The following is a 19024-nucleotide window of genomic DNA, read 5'->3' on the forward strand; positions in this document are numbered from 1 at the left end:
CTAACATTAACCAAAACCAACAAGCATGCTAATGTTTGCCTAAACCTGCTAACTTAAACTTAACTTAAATCAACTCACATTAACCAAAACCAACAAGCAAGCTAATATTAGCCTAAACCAGCTAACATTAGTCTCACATCTGTCCACCAGCTCCTGTTTGTAAAAAACAAAACAAAAAATTTAAATTCCTACACATTTCATTTTCATTGACATTAAATTTTAAACATAAAGACGACAACAAGTCTGAACATTTTCCCCTTTTTATTGTCGTCCACACAGTGTTATTAGAAAGTAGATGAATGACAGCAGGTCACAGGTTACATGAAATACAGCTCACATCATCAGATCAGTCACATCTGGATCAACTGGATCAGCTTTTCATTTCTAAGAGATAAACATTCAGCTCTGAAATCAGTCCACCTTAAAACAAGTCCACCTTAAATATGACAGTCCACCTTAAAACAAGTCCACCTTAAAACTAACAAGTCCACCTTAAAGCTGACGAATCCACCTTAAAACTAACGGTCCACCTTAAACTAACAAGTCCACCTTAAAACTAACAAGTCCACCTTAAAACTAACAAGTCCACCTTAAAACTGACGAATCCACCTTAAAACTAACAAGTCCACCTTGAAACTGACAAATCCACCTTGAAACTAAAAAGCCCACCTTAAAATGAACAAGTCCACCTTAAAATGAACAAGTCCACCTTAAAACTAACAAGTCCACCTTAAAACTAACAAGTCCACCTTAAAACTGACGAATCCACCTTAAAACTAACAAGTCCACCTTGAAACTGACAAATCCACCTTGAAACTAAAAAGTCCTCCTTAAAATGAACAAGTCCACCTTAAAATGAACAAGTCCACCTTAAAACTGGCCCACCTTAAAACTAACAAGTCTACCTTAAAAACTAACAAGTCCACCTTAAAACCAACAGTCCACCTTAAATATGACAGTCCACCTTAAAACAAGTCCGCCTCAAAACTGACGAGTCCACCTTAAAACTAACAAGTCCACCTTAAAACTAACAAGTCCACCTTAAAACTGACGAATCCACCTTAAAACTAACAAGTCCACCTTGAAACTGACAAATCCACCTTGAAACTAAAAAGCCCACCTTAAAATGAACAAGTCCACCTTAAAACTGGCCCACCTTAAAACTAACAAGTCTACCTTAAAAACTAACAAGTCCACCTTAAAACCAACAGTCCACCTTAAATATGACAGTCCACCTTAAAACAAGTCCGCCTCAAAACTGACGAGTCCACCTTAAAACGAAGAAGTCCACCTCAAAACTAACCGTCCACCTTAAATTTACAGGAGCAGATACTTTTTAAATTCACTGACTTTAAAGAAAGAAACGACGTCATGAACAGAATCATCCTGTTTATCTCTGACTGATCTGATTCACTGGTAAAATCTTCACTGGTTTGAGTTCATCTCTAGCATTAATATATGGAAACATCCTCTCAGTGAAAGTGTGTGTGGAGGTGTGTATGTGTGTGTTAGTATCAAGATCAGAGAAGGACAGATTTCCTCTGTTCCAGTCCAGATTCACTCTGATCCTCTGGAACTTCTTTACTGGGAGAACAGTGGGAAGATCTGATGGTGACCATGTTGAGTATTTACCTCCATAGAACCTTAATACCCACAATCCAGATTGTATGAATCCCTTCCTCTGGCCAGACTCTGCTAACACACCCAGTAACCACCATGTGTTATCTCCAACATCAACATCCCAGCTGTGAGTCCCTGAGTTAAAGCCCTCAGAGCCCAGGACAGAACAGAAACAATCAAACCTCTCTGGATTATCAGGAAGTTGTTGTTTATCTCCTCCTCTCACACTGGTCAGATCTTCAGACAGGATCAGTTCTGGATGAGCAGTGTTTGGATCCAGAATGACAGGAGTGTAGGAGACCAGGTCCTTCATGTTGTTCCAGATGTTGAAGGCCAGGTTGCCCAGATGTTTGGCCTGGTCTATCAGAGCTCCTGAGGGCAGCTGTGGATCATCCAGCAGGGGGCAGCGCTGGACTCTTTCCACTGCAGCCTTGTAGTTGTTGAGGAATGAGACGTCTTCAGCTCTCAGCTCCTCCTCTGTGGCTCTGACTGTGTCTGAAAGAGCTGCTATCTCTCTGCTCAGAGCCTCCATCTTCTCCTTCATCATCTGACTCTTCTGCTCCTCTTCCTCCCTCAGTGCAGCCATCCTGGCCTCCTCTTCCTCTGCTAGAAACTGGTGAAGCTTCTTGAACTGCTCCTTAATCTGCCTCTCTGTGTGTCGGGCCTGGACCTTGATGTGTTTTTCTGTTGCATCAAACTTCACTTTAACTTCTTCATAAACCTTTAATTTCTCCTTTAAGGGCTTCAGAGTTTCCTGAAGGATCTTCTTTAGATCTGTTGCAGCTTCATCGATGGGACTGAATCTGTGGTTGGAGTGTTTTCTTGAATCTCTGCAGACAACACACACTGGCTGCTGATGGTCCAGACAGAAGAGTCTGAGTTTCTCAGAGTGCAGACTGCAGAGAGCCTCTGGAGATCTCTGATCTCTCTCCTGTAAGAAGGACTCACACAGGTTCCTCAAGGCCAAGTTTAAAGGTGGATCATCTCTTGAAGATCTTCTCTTACAAACTGGACACTGGTGTGTTGGTTTGTCTCTCCACCAGTTCTTCAGACAGACTTTACAGAAGCTGTGGCTAAATGACAGAACAACAGGATCTGTGAAGACCTCCTGACAGACCGGACAGCAGAAATCCTCCTCTGATCTGGAAGCCATTTAGTCTCTGAGTGAAGCTGGAACACAGCAGACACAAAGTCCAGTCAGTCATGGCTCCTCCATCTTCTACTAACTTCCTGTTTTTGGTCAAACTCACCTTCAGTGTGTGGAGAGTCAGCAGCTTGAAGCAGCAGTGTTGTAGTTTCCACTTTTCTCTCCTGTAGCTGGACTCACTCAGAGGAAGGTGTTAGTTTGGTCTGAAGCTGAATCTGATCGTCTGTGTCTCTCTTTAGTCACACAATAATAAACTGGTTCCTGGTTTGTCTCAGGTGAATCAGGTGAGGGGGCGGAGCTTAACCAGAACTCCTCTGATAAATGTTGAACTTTGACGTGTTATTCAGGGAGTGTTTCAGTCCAAAGGTGTTTAATCTCAGAGGGAGCGTCAGCTGATGGTGTTTAGTTGTGGAGTGATTTGTTCCAGTGTGTTATCAGGATATTTATATGATCAGGGTCTAATCTGATCCCATTCAGATCAGAACCAGCTGAGTTGTGAGATGTTGGTGGTTTCCTCTCATCAGCTGATGCTCCAACATTTCTACTGGATGAAGGTCAGGACTTTGACTTGTTCCTAAACATTCATCTGGTTCTTCTTTAACATCATGACGACAAAACAATAACTTATATGATCACTGACACTGATTAGTTGTTACAGCCCAATAAACATTTATAATCATCCTGTTAATCTCTAACTGATCTGATTCACTGGTTTGAGTTCATCTCCAGTGTAAATGAATGGAAACATCCTCTCAGTGAAAGTGTGTGTGAAGGTGTGTATGTGTGTGTTAGTATCAAGATCAGAGAAGGACAGATTTCCTCTGTTCCAGTCCAGATTCACTCTGATCCTCTGGAGCTTCTTCTTTACTGGGAGAACAGTGAAAGGAACTGATGGTGAATATGTTGAGTATTTACCTTCATTGAACCTTATTCTCCACCAGTGTTGGACACGTTACTTTTAAAAAGTAATTCGTTATAGTTACTAGTTACTTCTCCCAAAAAGTAACTGAGTCAGTAACTGATTTACTCCACTATTAAAGTAACTAGTTACCAGGGAAAGTAACTGCTGCGTTACTCCACCGTGTTTTTATGTTTAATTTCTTTTTCTTCGCAGGTTTCAGCCAGTTGCATATAGAATTGTATAGACATGTACTTACACAGAACCTTTAATATTTATTTGCCCTCAGACTCCAACTGGTCGACATAAACCACTGTCAGATCGAAAGTCCCGGGTCAGACCTCCCGCTGTGAGAGCTGCTGCCTGATATTTCCTCCCTCATACGTCATCACGTACATTTCAGATAAAGTTGTAGTTTGTTGATGACCTGAAGAATGGATCCGTCTGTAATAGATTGAAGTGAATTAAGGCAATTAGTTGCTGGGTTAGGTTTTGGTTGGCCAACACCTTTTTGAATGTGTTTACTGAGCCGAGCAGCACCTGTCATGTGTCTGTTGCCAGAAGTAAAGTGTGTTTTGAAGCCATGATCGGCCTGATTCTTGTCTCTTGCACAAAATACTACACGTGGCGACGAGGATTTTACATGAAACCACTGCGTGAATGGACTGAAGAAGGTCTGCTACACTGGTCGTAGTCGAGGAAACAGAGTTATTTTCTCTCTCTTTTTTTTTCCTTCTTTGCATCAGAATGATCTACCATGGCTGTGCAGATCAGTCATTTGGATGAATACAATGAGGATTTTGAGTCATATCAGGAACGTTTGGAGCAGCGAATGCTGGCAAATGAAACCAAGGGTGAAAAGAAGGTGTGCGGGTTTCTCTCTGTGATTGGGGCTGAAGAATCTGGTGTCGCCGACAGTACTGAGTACTATGCAGTATCCTGATCTGGTGAGAGTCCTGAGCATTACAAGCCAGTACCGATCGTAATCGTGGAACGATTTCGTTTCCAGAAGCGTAACCAGAAAGAGGATGAAAGTGTCTCTGAGTATGTGGTCGCTTTGAGGCAGCGAGCAGCTACCTGTGACTTCAGACAGTACCTGGATGATGCGCTGAGAGATCGCTTTGTAAGTGGACTACGCTCAGATGCCGTGTCAGGAAAGGATCTGACTTTTCCAAAGGCTTGTGAGGCGGCACTAGCAATGGAACTGGCATCAAAAAACTCAATGGCGTTTTGTGGACACAGTGAGCCTCATCAGGTAAATGCCCTATCAAGCCCTAATGCTTTTCTGACAAGGGAAGGAAAGGACAGTTTAGTCGAGAGAACAATAATAAAGCACAACACAAAAAGGGAATAAAAACTACTCTGGGACACAACAGACATGCTACAGATGTGGGGGAAGACACTCAGCACGTGACTGCAGATTTAAAAATGAAAAGTGTCACATGCTCCAAAACTGGACACATAACCCGTGAATGTAGAAAGAGAAAAGTCACTTCTCAAACTCAGTATATAGAAGCTGAAGGACGAACATCCAGAAGACATGAAGAAGCTGAACTTTGTGGAGTGTTTACAGTAAACTCCACCTCGAGCTGTGGGAAGGGGAACGCCGTTGATGTCGCACTGGGTGATAACAGCACAACAATGCTTCTGGACACAGGGTCAGCTGTGTCAGTGGTATCTGAGGATTATTACCAGAAACATCTGAACAGTTTCCCTTTAAAACCAGCCCCGAAAAACTAAAGCTGAAATCATATTCCGGCCAAAGTATCGCTGTTCGAGGATCCATCATGATACCCGTACAGTACGACACACAGAAAGTCACTCTGCCTCTTGTCATTGTGGAAGGAAGTCGACAAGCTCTGATTGGTTGGAACATGGATAAAGGAGCTACAGCTGAACTGGAAACAGATTTTCACTGTTCACTGGGTGTGAACACAGGCAGAGTGGAACCCAAGAGTCAGTGAAGTGTTACGTGTTCTCTGAGAACCAAGGCTGCATAGAGGGATTTAAAGCCAAAATCTGCATAAAACCAGGCACCACACCGATCCTCTGCAAAGCTCGCCCAGTTCCCTACGCATTAAAGGAAGCGCCTGAGCCAACACATGTCACAGAGCTGAAGTCTTTCTTAGGTCTTCTTAATTACTACAGCCGGTTCCTGCAGAACTCCTCCACCATCCTCCACCCTCTACACAACCTGCTGAGAAAAGAGTCTAAGTGGGTTTGGACTTCTGAGTGTGCTAAAAGCAGCTATTAAAGCAGAATAAGGTGTTGGTGCATTACACCACACAGTTGCCACTCAGTTGCATGTGATGTGTCACCTTATGGAGTAGGGGCTGTAATTTCTCATGTCATGGAAAACGGACAGGAACAGCCTGTGGCTTTTGCATCGAGGACTTTAACTGAGGCGGAAAGAAAATGCGCCCAAATCAAAAAGGAGGCACTTGCCACCATCTTTGGAGTAAGGAAATTCCATAAGTATTTGTATGGGAGGAAATTCACACTCATTACAGATCAAAAACCACTGTTAACTATCCTTGGACCAAAGTCAGCTGTTCCACCTTTAGCAGCATTAAAGATGCAATGCCGGGCTCTCATCCTCATGGCATACAGCTATGATACTGAGTACAGGAGATCAGCTGATCATGTAAACGCATTGTCTCGCCTACCCAGAGCCTTAGTTGACAACACAGGAGAAGAGGGGGGTATTTTTTACTTCTCACACTTAGAGGAACTTGCAAAAGACATTGAGAGAGTCACTTTAAATGATCCTATACTGATCAAGGTGTGGAGCTACACAATGAATGGATGGCCCAGTCATGTGCAGGATGAAGCACTGCAGCCTTACTTCATACGCAGGCAGGTGTTGTCGGCGGAACAAGGCTGCGTTCTTTGGGGCCAGTAAGTCATTGTACCGCCAGGTTATCGACAACAACTAATGGAAGACCTTCATCATGTGCACCCAGGTATCTGCTGCATGAAAGCTCTCGCCCGCAGCTACATGTGTTGGCCTGGCTGTAATGGGGACATTGTAGAGCTGGTGAAAGGTTGCTCTATCTGCCAAACCATCCAGAAAATGCACCGCTGCACCACTGGAGATGGAAAGAGTGTGGCAGAGAATTCACACTGATTTTGCTGAGAATTTCCTGGTGGTCATCAATAGCCATTCAGAGTGGTTAGAAGTTTTTCCCATGTCTCCCATCACCTCTCAGGCTGCTAAGTCTGTTCTCTGCATATGGACTGCATAGAGCTGGTATCGGATAATGGTCCGCAGCTGGTGTCGAGAGAATTTACACAGTTCCTGGAGAGAAACGGTGTCAAACACACTGCTGTGCCTGCGTACCATCCTGCATCAAATGGGGCTGCAGAGAGATCAGTGCAAGTTCTGAAACAAGCGCTGATGATGGACGTGTTGGAGGCGGAGGGAAAGGCTCCTTTGCCACTCAGTCACAGACTTGCAAATTTCCTGCTCATGTACCGCAGTACACCCCATACCATGACTGGACGGACACCGGAGTTATTTCTGAAACGCCAGATCCGAACCCGTTTCATTTTACTTAAGCCAGAGCTTGACAGACAGATTGAAGAGAAACAAACCTCACAGAAACTTCATCATGACCATGGTGGCTCATCTTTACGGTTCTTTCAGGAAGGAGATGCTGTGCATATCCAAAATTTCAGGGGAGGAGTGGAGAAATGGATTCAGGCAAAAGTGCTTAAAAGACTGGAACCTGTCACATACCTGATCCAAGAGGGTCAGAGGCAGCGCACAGTGCATGTTGACCACACGTTGCCATGGCGTGGAAATGTTGAAACACTTCCACCAAGCTCGCCCTCACCACCTTTCTTTTTTCAAAACTTCTTTGCGATCTGCAAAAATGTCACGTTTCCCTTTTTAAGAAGATAAATAAAAAGATCTTAACAGATCACATCAGAATCTCTACCAGATATTTGCACCAAGTCAATAAAACAATGATACAAATAAAACTTTAAATACCACATTGATGCAACAACTGTGGAGGACGAACGAATAAATGAGCAAAAAAACATTTGAACATTGTAAAAACTAATAATGAACAACGTCAGGAATATTAATAATTCAAACAACAAGTTGCTCTAAAGTTTTGCAAATCAATATCTTTGTATAGTTATTAAAAAGAAATGAAAAATGACAGTTTGTAAGTAAATGGTCTGTGTCAGATGCTTTGAGATAGTTTGAGCGACTTTGTCGGTAGTTTTCCACAAACTTATACAGTAAAATGTTGTGAACAACAATCCAATCAGTTATTGTGGTAACCTGAAGGAAAGTGTGTTGCTTTGCTTCGTTTTCTTTCTGTTCCAGCACCTTTACCATCTGGCTGGACGTGACACACTGAGGGGTTGTAACGTACCCTTTGGTCCAGTTTTGTATGTGTCTGAGGTGATTTAACAGCTGGCATCAATACAGTTTTAAACCAGTTAACACCAAGCAGGAAGAGATTTTCCTTCAAGCCACCAGTTTCTTTACTTTCACTCTGAGTTTAAATAGCAGACTCTGGATTCTGGAGGAGGAAGGATCAAGGAAATGTAGGTCAATGTACGTTAAAGGTTATAAATACGCCACTAACAAACACTCGCTATAGGTTTGATTCCAGCAGCATTCTCTGGGGCGTTGTTTTGAGAAGAATTTTCCAGGTTTCTTCCATCCAGTGTTTTTAGTTGACATCTTGTATTGATGATGTCAGAGTCTGAGTCTCCAGCTCATCCCAGACCTTCTCTCTGGGGTTCAGGTCTTTGTGCTGCTCCCTAACAGACCAGAGCCTTTTTCCTGATTGTACCAAACGTTTCTCCATCAATCAGGATTTATTTCTTCCTGAAGATGATGGTTCTCCACTGTCCTTCCAGACTTTAACGATCTTAACCTAGTTTTACTAGTTTCAGCTTCAGTACCAGCTGAACACTCAGTTAAATCCAGGTTAACATAAAGACGTCCTTGAAGGAAACTTTCTCCAGAGCTGCAGAGATCATGAGGCTGAGCCGATGGTTTAACTTTCATCACCACACACGATGCAAAGAGAAAACCTCTCAGAACATCTGTGGACAGACACTTCAATCCAGTGTGACAGGATCTGTATAAACCCAGACCTGTAACGTCTGCAGAGACTTAAACCATAACCCATCAGAAACCATCAGGTTGTCTGGATCCTTTAAGTTGTATAGTATTGTTTAGGCACAACTATGGATACAGTTTAACAGTAAAATAATAATAAAAAGTAACCACAATAAAATGAAGTATAACAGGGTGGTGGTGTAGCATAGGAAACACTGAAAAAAACAACAACTAATTATTGCCTTAATCGGACTCTAACAGGAGAACTTAAGTGCATCTAAACAGGTTACTCCAATTAAAATCAGAGTTCTCGTTGTCTGATTGAGACGCCCAGATAATGCGATTGGAATTCAGTTTTCTCTGCCATGTATCGGCTTAATCGCAGCATTGATCGGATAATGTGTGTGTTCATGCTCCACATCATTACGCTGGCGTGTAACTCTAGAACAAAAACATCCAAGAAAGACGGTCGCAGAAGAAGAAGAAGGTAAACAGAGCTGGTAAAAGAACCATCTGAGGGATAGCGCCACCTATCTGCACCAGAAGTAACGCGAACATAATGTATGAGATTAAAAATGTGCTATTATCCGTCTGGTTGTTGTTTAAATGCCGGTCTGCTGCATGAACGACTCTAGTTTATTATATGATGTAATAGATCAACCAGAAATCGGGCTGTATTAACGTGGTATTAACCCACTGAAAAGACACGTATCGCCCCCTAGTGTGGAGGAGGAGAACAGTTATTAGATTTTCTCCGCTGCATGTAAACTGGGACAAGGACTGTAGTCAGAAAGTAGAGTTTAGAGCAAAGCTCCATTAAGCTCTGCATGTAAACGCACTAACTGATTGACAGCTGGCTCATTTAAATTGTTAATCTGAAGTATGTCCAACACATGTGTGATCATGCTTTTCCTCTGATCATCTACAACTCACAGCATTGGTGTTCAGCTCCAATGATCCTCCTCTCAGTGAAGGTTCGACCTTCGTTCTTCATCACATCAACGTGGCTGTTAGAGTGAAACACTGGACCAGCAGATCTAAGAGACTAAAACTGTGTGCTGAGGAGAATTATCTTGGTCAACTATAAACAGTGAGGAGTAAATTTAGTTTAGCAGCCTTCGTCTCCATGTGCAGCTGCCTCGGACCCTGTTTTATAGTCAGACCACGTGGCTGCAGGAGATCAAAGCCTGGACCAGAATACATCGAGGCTCAGCGTGGAGTCTTATCGGGCCGAGCAGGAAAAGTTGTTTCCTCTTCTCTGCTGCAGCCGAAGCTGTGCAGGGAAATGGAAAAAAAAAAAAAAAAACATCTATCTACAGACGTCTGACAGCTGCATCATGAATGCATCATATCCAGCATATAGAGGTTACTGTGAATACAATAAACACCTCAATAAAATACAGGACATACACATGGAAAAGGGGGGGGGGGGGGTAATTTAACATTAATAGAGAATATGTAGCATCAGTTAAGACATGAAGGAATAGAATAAAACATAGAAATATACAGAGCATGAATGGAAAGTATAAAAACCAGAAGTTACATCCAAGAGAAGAGGAGAAACCAACGATCAGAGGACATAGAAACACAACAACCAACTTTAATGAGAAGTCACTGAAGAAATCCTGAACCAGGAATAAACTAAAACATCTGCATCATGGTCCTGACAATGTGGACAGAGGAGTGATGGGAACTCTTTACTTACCTGAGTGGAAGCATGAAGCTGTGTCAACGTTTAACACCATCAACCCAAAAGAGACGAACGGAGAAAGTCCTTCTCCTCGGCCTGAACAGCGCCACCTGTCACTGGACTTGTTGAAAGAACCCAGTCACTCTGACCTCTGGTTCATCTCAAGCCTCCGTACTGTTTCCTGTTTCACCGTTAACTCAGGAGGACGAGAACCTGATCCACAAGTCTGCAGACGATACCACAGTGGAGGGACTCACACCGCTCTGCATCAGTAGAGTTTTATTCCTAAAACACATTTAAAAACAACCTCAGCTGAAGCAAACATCTGAACAAGAACAACAGAAATAACTCAACAATCTCCTTTAATATAAAACTAATAAATATGAGCTAAAACAGCCATAAAACATAAAACAAACAAAAACAGCCTGAGAGACGTTCACTTCCAGCTGCCGACGCGTTTTTGTTTCTGTAAATAAGTCGATGCGCAGTCAGAAATGCTGGAAAAATAAAAATTGTTGCAGAGCACAAAGCTATGAGTGAAGTGTTATTGAACTCCTGAGCGTCTCAGACCATCTGCTGCCCAGAATATTTGCAGATCTCTGGTTCTTCTACGGTCACAACCTTTTAAACTGGACCAACGTCACGACTCATGGGCAGACTGAGCTGAAGCTGGAACCAGGCAAAGCTGTGACGTATAAAGACCAAGAACTAACGAAGGACTAACGAGGAGCAGCCAGTCACAGATAACCTGAAAGACAAAGGAACCAAGAGAAAGTCCAGCTCTGCTGCTCCTGTGTTTTCTCCTCTTTGTGAATCATCAACCTTCACTCTAAGATTATTACCAGGAAATCATCTGTTTCTGTGATTATGTCTTTACATTTTCTCTCACACTCAACCTCCAGATGAGAGAGGAGCTGCAGCTCTGTGATACTGACTCAAGCTGCATGAAATAACCAAGTGTGAATGTTTAAATTTAAAGTGAACCTCTGCATTTATTCCTCACTAAGTCAGGTGTGATGCTGCAGATGTCGACTGGTCGATCCGTTGGTTGTTTCCCTGCAGACTGAGATTCATCACAAATATCTGCTGAGGTGGAGTTGCTCTGTCACGTCTGTCGAACTCAACCCTGCTCTCAGTTCAGACACAGACATGTTTCTCATGTTTGAATGTTCAGTTAGTTAAGTCTCAGGTTTAAGGTTGAAATGATTGCTGCTGAAATCACACCATCCACTTCTCTTTGGTTTTTAAAAGTCGTGTATCTGTGTCTGGTTTCTTCTGTCTTTCTTTAGTCAATGACAGAATGAAGAACAGCAGACGTCCTGAAAGACAATCAGAGGACAAGGACATTGGTTCAAAAACAAGAAGAAACGAGAAGAACAACAAAGACTCAAATCAACTCCTCTCACCCTGTTCACTCTGGACATGTCTGTGTTGTGTGTTGCTCTGTGTCGACAGTGTGTACCCGTTCCTCTCTATAGGGGCTGGGTCATGGGGTCTGCTGCTGTGTCTGGAGACTGAATGGAAAAGGTTGATATGAGTCTCATACCAGGTTCACACATGTTTACCAGACCTGTGTGAATGAATGTTGTGAATGTTGAACTCCTTGAATGTAGCGTATCAAACTAAAGGTTCAAGAGACTGGACAGTTAAACCCTGAGGAACAGAACTGAGAGCTGGAAACCAGACAGTTGAGTCATTTATACTGTGCCTGGTCAGTCTGGCTCATTCTGCAACAACACCACTTAAACACTAGGTGGCGCTGTCTCTTTTCTGCCATTGGGGTTCATTTTTGTTGACTTGTTGGAAACAGGAGTCGTCCAAACCTCCTCAGGTAATCTGACCCAGTCTCTACAGATCCACAACTATCAGTTAGAACATGGAGACACACGGTTACTAAGAGGACCAATCACAGCTCTGGTTACATTTAATACTAAAGAGGACCAATCACAGCTCTGGTTACATTTAATACTAACGAGGACCAATCACAGCTCTGGTTACATTTCTGGGGAGGTGGACGTCAGCTACGAGGCTGGGCTCTATGTTAGGCTCTATGCTAGGCTCTATGTTAGGCTCTATGTTAGGCTCTATGCTAGGCTCAATGCTAACTTCACAACAGTATAAACTGTGGGTAAGAAGGAGGAAACCACTGCTGCTGCCATGTGGAGGACGTCCTGCTGGAAGAGAAGAGTTGCAGTATCCGTTTCAGACGTTCCTGAGATAGAGCAGACGTACAGGTGTTGCCCAGCTGGGAGTTCCTGGGTGACCGTAAGTTTAGTAAAGAGTAGCAGTCGTGTTATATGAGTCTTTAGAAGGAACTGGTCAGTTGTTTTCTTTGCACGGAGCTGCTAGCCAGCATTAGCAGCACAAAGACGATATTACTGGAGAAGACGAGGCGACTTCTTCTTCTTGAATCCTGAGATCCTTTGAAGCCACCTGGTTCACAGTTGATTCTTTCTACTGCCTTGTTCCAGTGTCGAGTGTTCCAGCTTGTTTATCAGTTGTAGTCACATTGAGTCAAAGTCTTAGTTCCTGGTCTCCTACAGACATAGGTGCTGTTGTGAGTCACACATTCACCTGAGGGATGGAATCTGCAGTCAAACCTCAGGGCTGAAAACCCCTGGAAAGCCTTGACTGGTTTTACCTGCTGCTGGTTTTCTCTTGTGCCTCTTGTGTTTCCATAGTCCATAGTGCTATTATTCTAATCGAACAGATTATTAAGGTGTGTGTCTGTGCTGGGGGAGAGGTGGGAGGCGGTGCAGGGTCTGTGAATCGTCCTCTGGGACCAGATGGGGTCCAGATAGAGTCCAGACCTCTTCCTGTTAGCGGTGACCGTGGAGGCCTCTCTAGTTAGAGGTGGGGAGTGATGCTCCTGTGTGGGGTCCTCATCCATCACCTGCAGGCGGTGGGCGCCCCGGCGACATTGTGTTTACGCAACTTAAAGAGCTTTTCTCTGAGCCGCCACATTGATGCATCGCCCTGAGGCCCAGGACAGATGATGTGAGCGCTGGGAGGATGGGAGGATGGATGAGGGGGCTGTGGCTGGCGGCGAGCTGGATGCACCTCCCCGTCGATATTCATGTTAATGATGACAACGAAAAATGGAGCTTTGTGATGAAATGTGGTTGGCTGAGGCTGAGGTTCTGCTGGAGGATTTAAAGTCGTTCACAGGGAACCCGAGGACTTCACTTTAATGTTGAGGACAGAAGGAGAGAGGGACGAGGGACGAGGCTGCTTTGTTTGGTGTTTTCAAGGTTTTTATTGGCTGACTGCTGAGGCTGGAAACTACACTCTCGGTTTGAAGCAATAAGACGGAGTCCTTCCAAATGAACTGACGCCTCAGCAAGTACAGAACACATGTTATCATCATTACGTTTAATAGAAGATGCTGATGCTTACATCTCCTCATTTATTATTAGTTTACATTTAACTGAAATGGATTAGAGCAGTAGAGGCAGGAGGCAGACGTCCTCTTCATGAATAGTTAGAGCTGGACTGATCCGTCCCTAGTGATGCTGCTACAGACTCAGGCTGCTGTCCTCTACTTTCTTCTGTCTTCTTATTCATTCTTTATCTGTCTCTACCGGCTCCTTTAGGTGAAGCTCTGGAGGATTCAGACTCTGTGAAGACAGGTTTGTTTTGATGCTACGGATAAAAAATAAAACTGGATTGAACTTTCAAATAGAAACATCTTTAATCCTGTTTCATGTCGTGTGTCATTTAGCACAGAGGTCCCAACCATTTCCGATCCATGGTCCAGTTTCATGTAAAACAATATTTTAACAGAACAACTAGAAACAAAGAGTAAATACATCTCACCATCCCACTGGATTAGTGGGGACTTGTTTCCATCCTACCACTTGGTCTCATCTGGGGGTTATGGGAGACAATGACCCCTCCAGTGTGTTACTTATGTCCACTTAAAAATGGAAGCAAGGCGTCAAGTGCTGGATGTTCTGATCTTAACCCAGAACACCGGCAGAGTGAGTTACTTCTCACCATTCTCAGTCTCCAGCAGTTGATCTTCTTGCATGAACCAGGTTAAGGTTTGATTCATCTGGTTCTTTGCGTCCTTTCTTTTGAGGTTCTGGGGTCTTTTGTGGTTGGGGAGTACCTCTTTTAAAAGCAGAGACCGGAGGGAGAACTTGACTCTGCTAATGTTTGAAACATGTCAAATATCCTCTCTTCGTTGGCTTTGAATGCTTCATTAAACAGACTGAATATGTGGCCCAGGCTGAAATGTGCTGCCAGCTGTGTCCTTTTCTCTGAGTCTGATAAATCAATATATATATTCAGCCTTTCTTTGTGGTCCAGGATGGACTGATACTGGTCGGGGGGCCCCGGGGTCCAGGGCCGGGGGCCCCCTTGTCTCCGGCTCCGAGACCATCAGCTAGAGGACATAATTTAGGTCTTTTGGCTGAGAGTCGTCTCCTGGTTCCTCTGATGCTGAATAGTGTGAATAGTGTGTGGAGCAGCTGAGCAGCCGGTTGTCAGACATCACTTCATTAACACTAATCGGTTCAACAAGGAGATGAATATTCAGTGAAAGGTCCCGGCTCTTTGAGCTACAAACTAACCTGTTAATAGCCTATATCTAGCCTATTACTAGCCTATAACTAGCCTATAACTAGGCTATAACTAGCCCATAACTAGGCTATAACAAACATAACTAGCCTAAAACTAGCTTATAACTAGCCCATAACTAGCCTATAACTAGCCCACAACTAGCCCCTAAGTAGCCCATAACTAGCCTATAACTAACATAACTAGCCCATAACTAGTCTATGACTAGCCCATAACTAGCCCCTAACTAGCCTATAACTAGCCAATAACTAGCCCCTAAGTAGCCCCTAACTAGCCTATAACTAGCTTCTAACTAACATATACATAGCCTATAACAAGCCCATAACTAGTCCATAACTAGCCTATAACTACCCCATAACTAGCCCATAACTAGCCCCTAACTAGCCTAAAACTAGCCTATAGCTCTAAAGGTCAGGGTCAATCAATGGGTCAGTCAGTTTATTACATTCATCTTTAAACTGTTTCTTCTCAGGAAACAAAACTGGAATCTGATTTATGATCCTCTGACTAATTAAAGTTTGCAGCTCTGCTCAAATGTTTTCTACACAGTAAAAGCTTTGGTCCATTATTACGCAGCTTTTTCATCCCTCCTCCCAGGAAACACCAAGTGGTTGAATCTAATTGGACATTTGAGGGTAGAGACGAGTCTCATCTCCAGCTCAGAGACGGAGGACGGAGGACAGAGGACAGAGGACAGAGGTCCTGGGGAAGTCTGTCAGCGTTCATCAAACTGTTTTTGACTTTTAACTTTTAGTCAGTGGGAGATTTTCTAGAAAACATGATGATCAGCAGAGTCCTGTTATATTTAATGAGCTGACCTCAGATCATGTGACCTCACCTGATCATCTCTGAGTCCCCGTGTTGATTCCTGCTCTGAATTAACTTCAGGAACAAGCTGGGACGTGTCTGTAGCTGGATCTAGTTCAGATCAGTTTCAGTTTAGTTCTGATCGAAGGCTCGTCACTAATGAACAGACGTCACTGACTCAGGTTCATTTCTACCAGTGGATGAATGTATGAGTTCACTCTCTGGTTCCGTTTTCTGTTGTAGAAGTTTCTAGGTTTGATACGTTGTATTGGTTCAGCAGACGTCACCTCTGTCTCTGAGGCCTGTTTGAATTTTAATCTTTGCTGCAGAACATTCCTCAAAAACTCTGTTTTACAGACGTTCAGGTTTAATTAATTAACCAGAGACGGCAGCGGTTCACAAAACGTAGAGGAGATTCCCCCCGAGAGTCAACGAGTCAAAGTCAAAGAGTCAAAGAGTCAACTTCCTGATGTCAGTTAATTCATTTTCTCTCTGTGAAGAGGACGATTATGTTTTAAATCTCTGGAAGAGACGGACTCACACACTTTTCCAGGAAATATATAAAAAAAATAACCAAATGTTTTATTTCATGTTGATACATTCTTGGACAACACCACAGAATAGTTGCATGAGTGGCCAAATGTAAATCTGTCCCACGACGTTGGCACATAAGCAGCAAGGGCAACATGAATATACCAAGTACAAACGGTAGAAAACATACATGCTTCCTTTTTTAAACAAGTCTGTTGTTTTTCTTTTTAAATATATATTAAATATATATTCATCTTTTTTCCCCACAGTTTTCAGGAAAATAAGAAACCAATCAAAGCCATATTCTGCTGTGAGAAAGAATCAGAGGAACCCAGAGAGAACGGAAGGGAACATTTTAGAGCAGACGGGTGGAGTCAACTGAGACGAGTTCTTTATCGGAAACGTTTTTTTCTGATTTCAACATCGAACATATCAGGCATGCATCGACAACCTCAACATCAACACCTCTAGATTTATCAGCAGTTCATGAAATCACCAGACGTTCAGAGGCCTGAGCAGACCCCTTCACCTGGCCATCTTCATCATCTTCATCATCATCACACCTACACAGTACTGCAGAAGTCATGGTGCACACACGTGTTGGGATGGGAAAGCATTCGCCATGTGACCACAAACATTTCAAACAGGCTTTTGAAAACACAACGTTTTTCTTTTATCTTTTTTGGCTCCGTGTTCACGGCCAACGGACCAATCAGATTTATACCACGTCAGACGACTACAGTGAAGAGTGGGGACTCACAAACAACAAACTTATAAACAGAATGCAGATCTCTGACGGTCTGGAACGGATCTGACTTTTTACAAGCTTCTGAGAACAATGGAACAGCTTCAGATCTCAAGCCCAGAAAACAAGAGCGACCTGGTCTTGAGTCCATTCCTGATCCCGGATGTTTAAAGCCCCTGAAAACCTGGCTTCAGGTCTGAAGGATTCCTCACGCAGGAAGATGGTGATTTTAGTTTGAGCTGCTGACGTTGAGAAGCTCGCTGCCAAGAATCACTGAGTCATAATGAGCACACAGACGGGATGCACATATTTTTAGCTCCGGTGTGATGACACCTTTCAGAGATTAAAATAAAATCCATCAGATAGAAAAAGAGGAAGCAGAACATGCCTGAGAATCACTGCAACACATTCTGGTGATTTCCTCAATGAATCATTTCAGTTTGAAATAATTCAAAGGTATTGGTTTTCACGTCTCAAAATGTTCATTGGAGTCAGGGTCAGAGGCTGAAACCTCTGTAAAAAAAAAAAAAAAAAAGTAGCTGCTGTTTTATTTTTGTGTGTGTTGTGTTTAGATTGAGCCCTTCGCCGTCCTACAGACTAATACTGCAATCCACAACCTCACCACCAGGTGTCACTCTACACACTTAACCTTTAATCCTGCAGCTCTGCATCAGGCCACAGCAATGCATCTTGGGATGCCTGGTTTCAAAAGTGACAGCATGCGTATCGTCCCAAACAGAAAGAAAACATGCACCGTCATGACCCTCAGTGCTGACGGAAGAAACGTTTTCAGGGGCTTTAAGGAGGTCCTGTGCTTTTTCCTTTTCTTTAATTTTTTTTTTAGCCACTTGACATTTAAATGACAGAACTGGTGGCAGCGTGATTAAAGCCCTCCAAATCACAAAGTGAAGAATATGGCTTTAATAAAACGATACCTAAAAGAATCAACAATGTGCATCCAAGAAGCGAGAAGCAAAGTGAAACGAGACGATGCAGAAAGAAGAAGAGACAGGCTGAGTTTGGAAGTCTGTTAAGAGAAGAGAGGAGGCGGCTTGGTTTGACATCAGCAGCGTGGAGCCCTGTTAGCTGCAGCCGCCATGTTGGTCCCACCTTCGGTTGTTTTTTTGCTGAGTGAACGTTATGCTGAGGTCCCCTCGCCCCATCAGAGCCCGGCCGCGAAGGAAAGATGCACCAGGCTTCACTTGGCTGCAGCGTCTCAGAGTCTCTGTTCGGCAGTGAAGACAAAAAAAACATCCGACTGTTTTCTTCTTCTCCTGTTTGGAGCCAGCGGGACATGAAACCAGACTTCTCCTGGAACCACCAGAGTCTGATGGAGGATGGCGTCAGATCACCAGCTCGCTGTAGCTCACATACTTCGTCTTCGCTGCTGGACCTGAACAGAAAATAGAAACACGACACAGGTCATAGGTCAAAAGACGTCTGACCAAGTGGATTTAGATTTATATCAGTTACACATCTATTATTACTGTTTCTACAGCAAAAATACAGGTGACACATCTCATCTCATCAGTTTTAGTGTCAGTAAATCTCTGACTGAACTTTTCTCCAGTGGATTCTTTTGTAGCTGTGTCTTTCATTCCTGTTTAGATGCTACATGTCTAATTTCATCACATATGAATTCATCTCATTCTTTCTCTTCCCTCTTCTTCTCTTTTAAAGGGAGGTTTTTCTCGTTGCTGCTCTGGTTCAGGTTCTTGGTTCTGTAAAATGTCTTGATGGTTTCTCGTTGATGTTATTAAATGACTGCAGGTCAGATTTCTTGTGATTTCTAGTTGTTCTGCAGTCATTGCAAACGTGACTCTGTTCAGGTTTAACCGGATGAACTTGACCCTGAAGGCGTCTAATGCTTCAGACTCAGGTTAAAGTGTTTGTTTCCGACAGAAACCGAAGGGTTTTCC

At 43.3% G+C, this 19024-nt stretch overlaps 2 protein-coding genes across 4 annotated transcripts in view; both read right to left on the minus strand.

Moving 5' to 3' along the window:
• Positions 1-244: 244 nt before the first annotated feature.
• LOC125006460 (nuclear factor 7, ovary-like) overlaps positions 245-19024 on the minus strand; it is a 1183669-nt gene continuing 1164889 nt past the window's right edge. Inside the window, exons 1-2 of one of the 2 annotated variants that reach the window (XM_047582507.1) lie at positions 2871-3209; positions 245-2790 (exon numbers count right to left, since the gene is read on the minus strand). In XM_047582507.1, coding sequence (XP_047438463.1) covers positions 1391-2773 — 1383 coding nt within the window. In that variant the 5' untranslated portion in view covers positions 2774-2790; positions 2871-3209 and the 3' untranslated portion in view covers positions 245-1390. Of the gene's footprint in view, positions 2791-2870; positions 3210-19024 lie in introns of those variants that run through there. The other variant, XM_047582508.1, reaches the window with a different exon arrangement.
• LOC125006440 (metabotropic glutamate receptor 7) overlaps positions 16375-19024 on the minus strand; it is a 99258-nt gene continuing 96608 nt past the window's right edge. For both annotated transcript variants that reach the window (XM_047582478.1, XM_047582479.1), the window contains one exon: positions 16375-18498. In XM_047582478.1, coding sequence (XP_047438434.1) covers positions 18449-18498 — 50 coding nt within the window. In that variant the 3' untranslated portion in view covers positions 16375-18448. The remainder of the gene's footprint in view (positions 18499-19024) is intronic.

This window comes from Mugil cephalus, chromosome 4 (genome assembly GCF_022458985.1).
Source record: "Mugil cephalus isolate CIBA_MC_2020 chromosome 4, CIBA_Mcephalus_1.1, whole genome shotgun sequence".
NCBI lineage: Eukaryota > Metazoa > Chordata > Actinopteri > Mugiliformes > Mugilidae > Mugil > Mugil cephalus.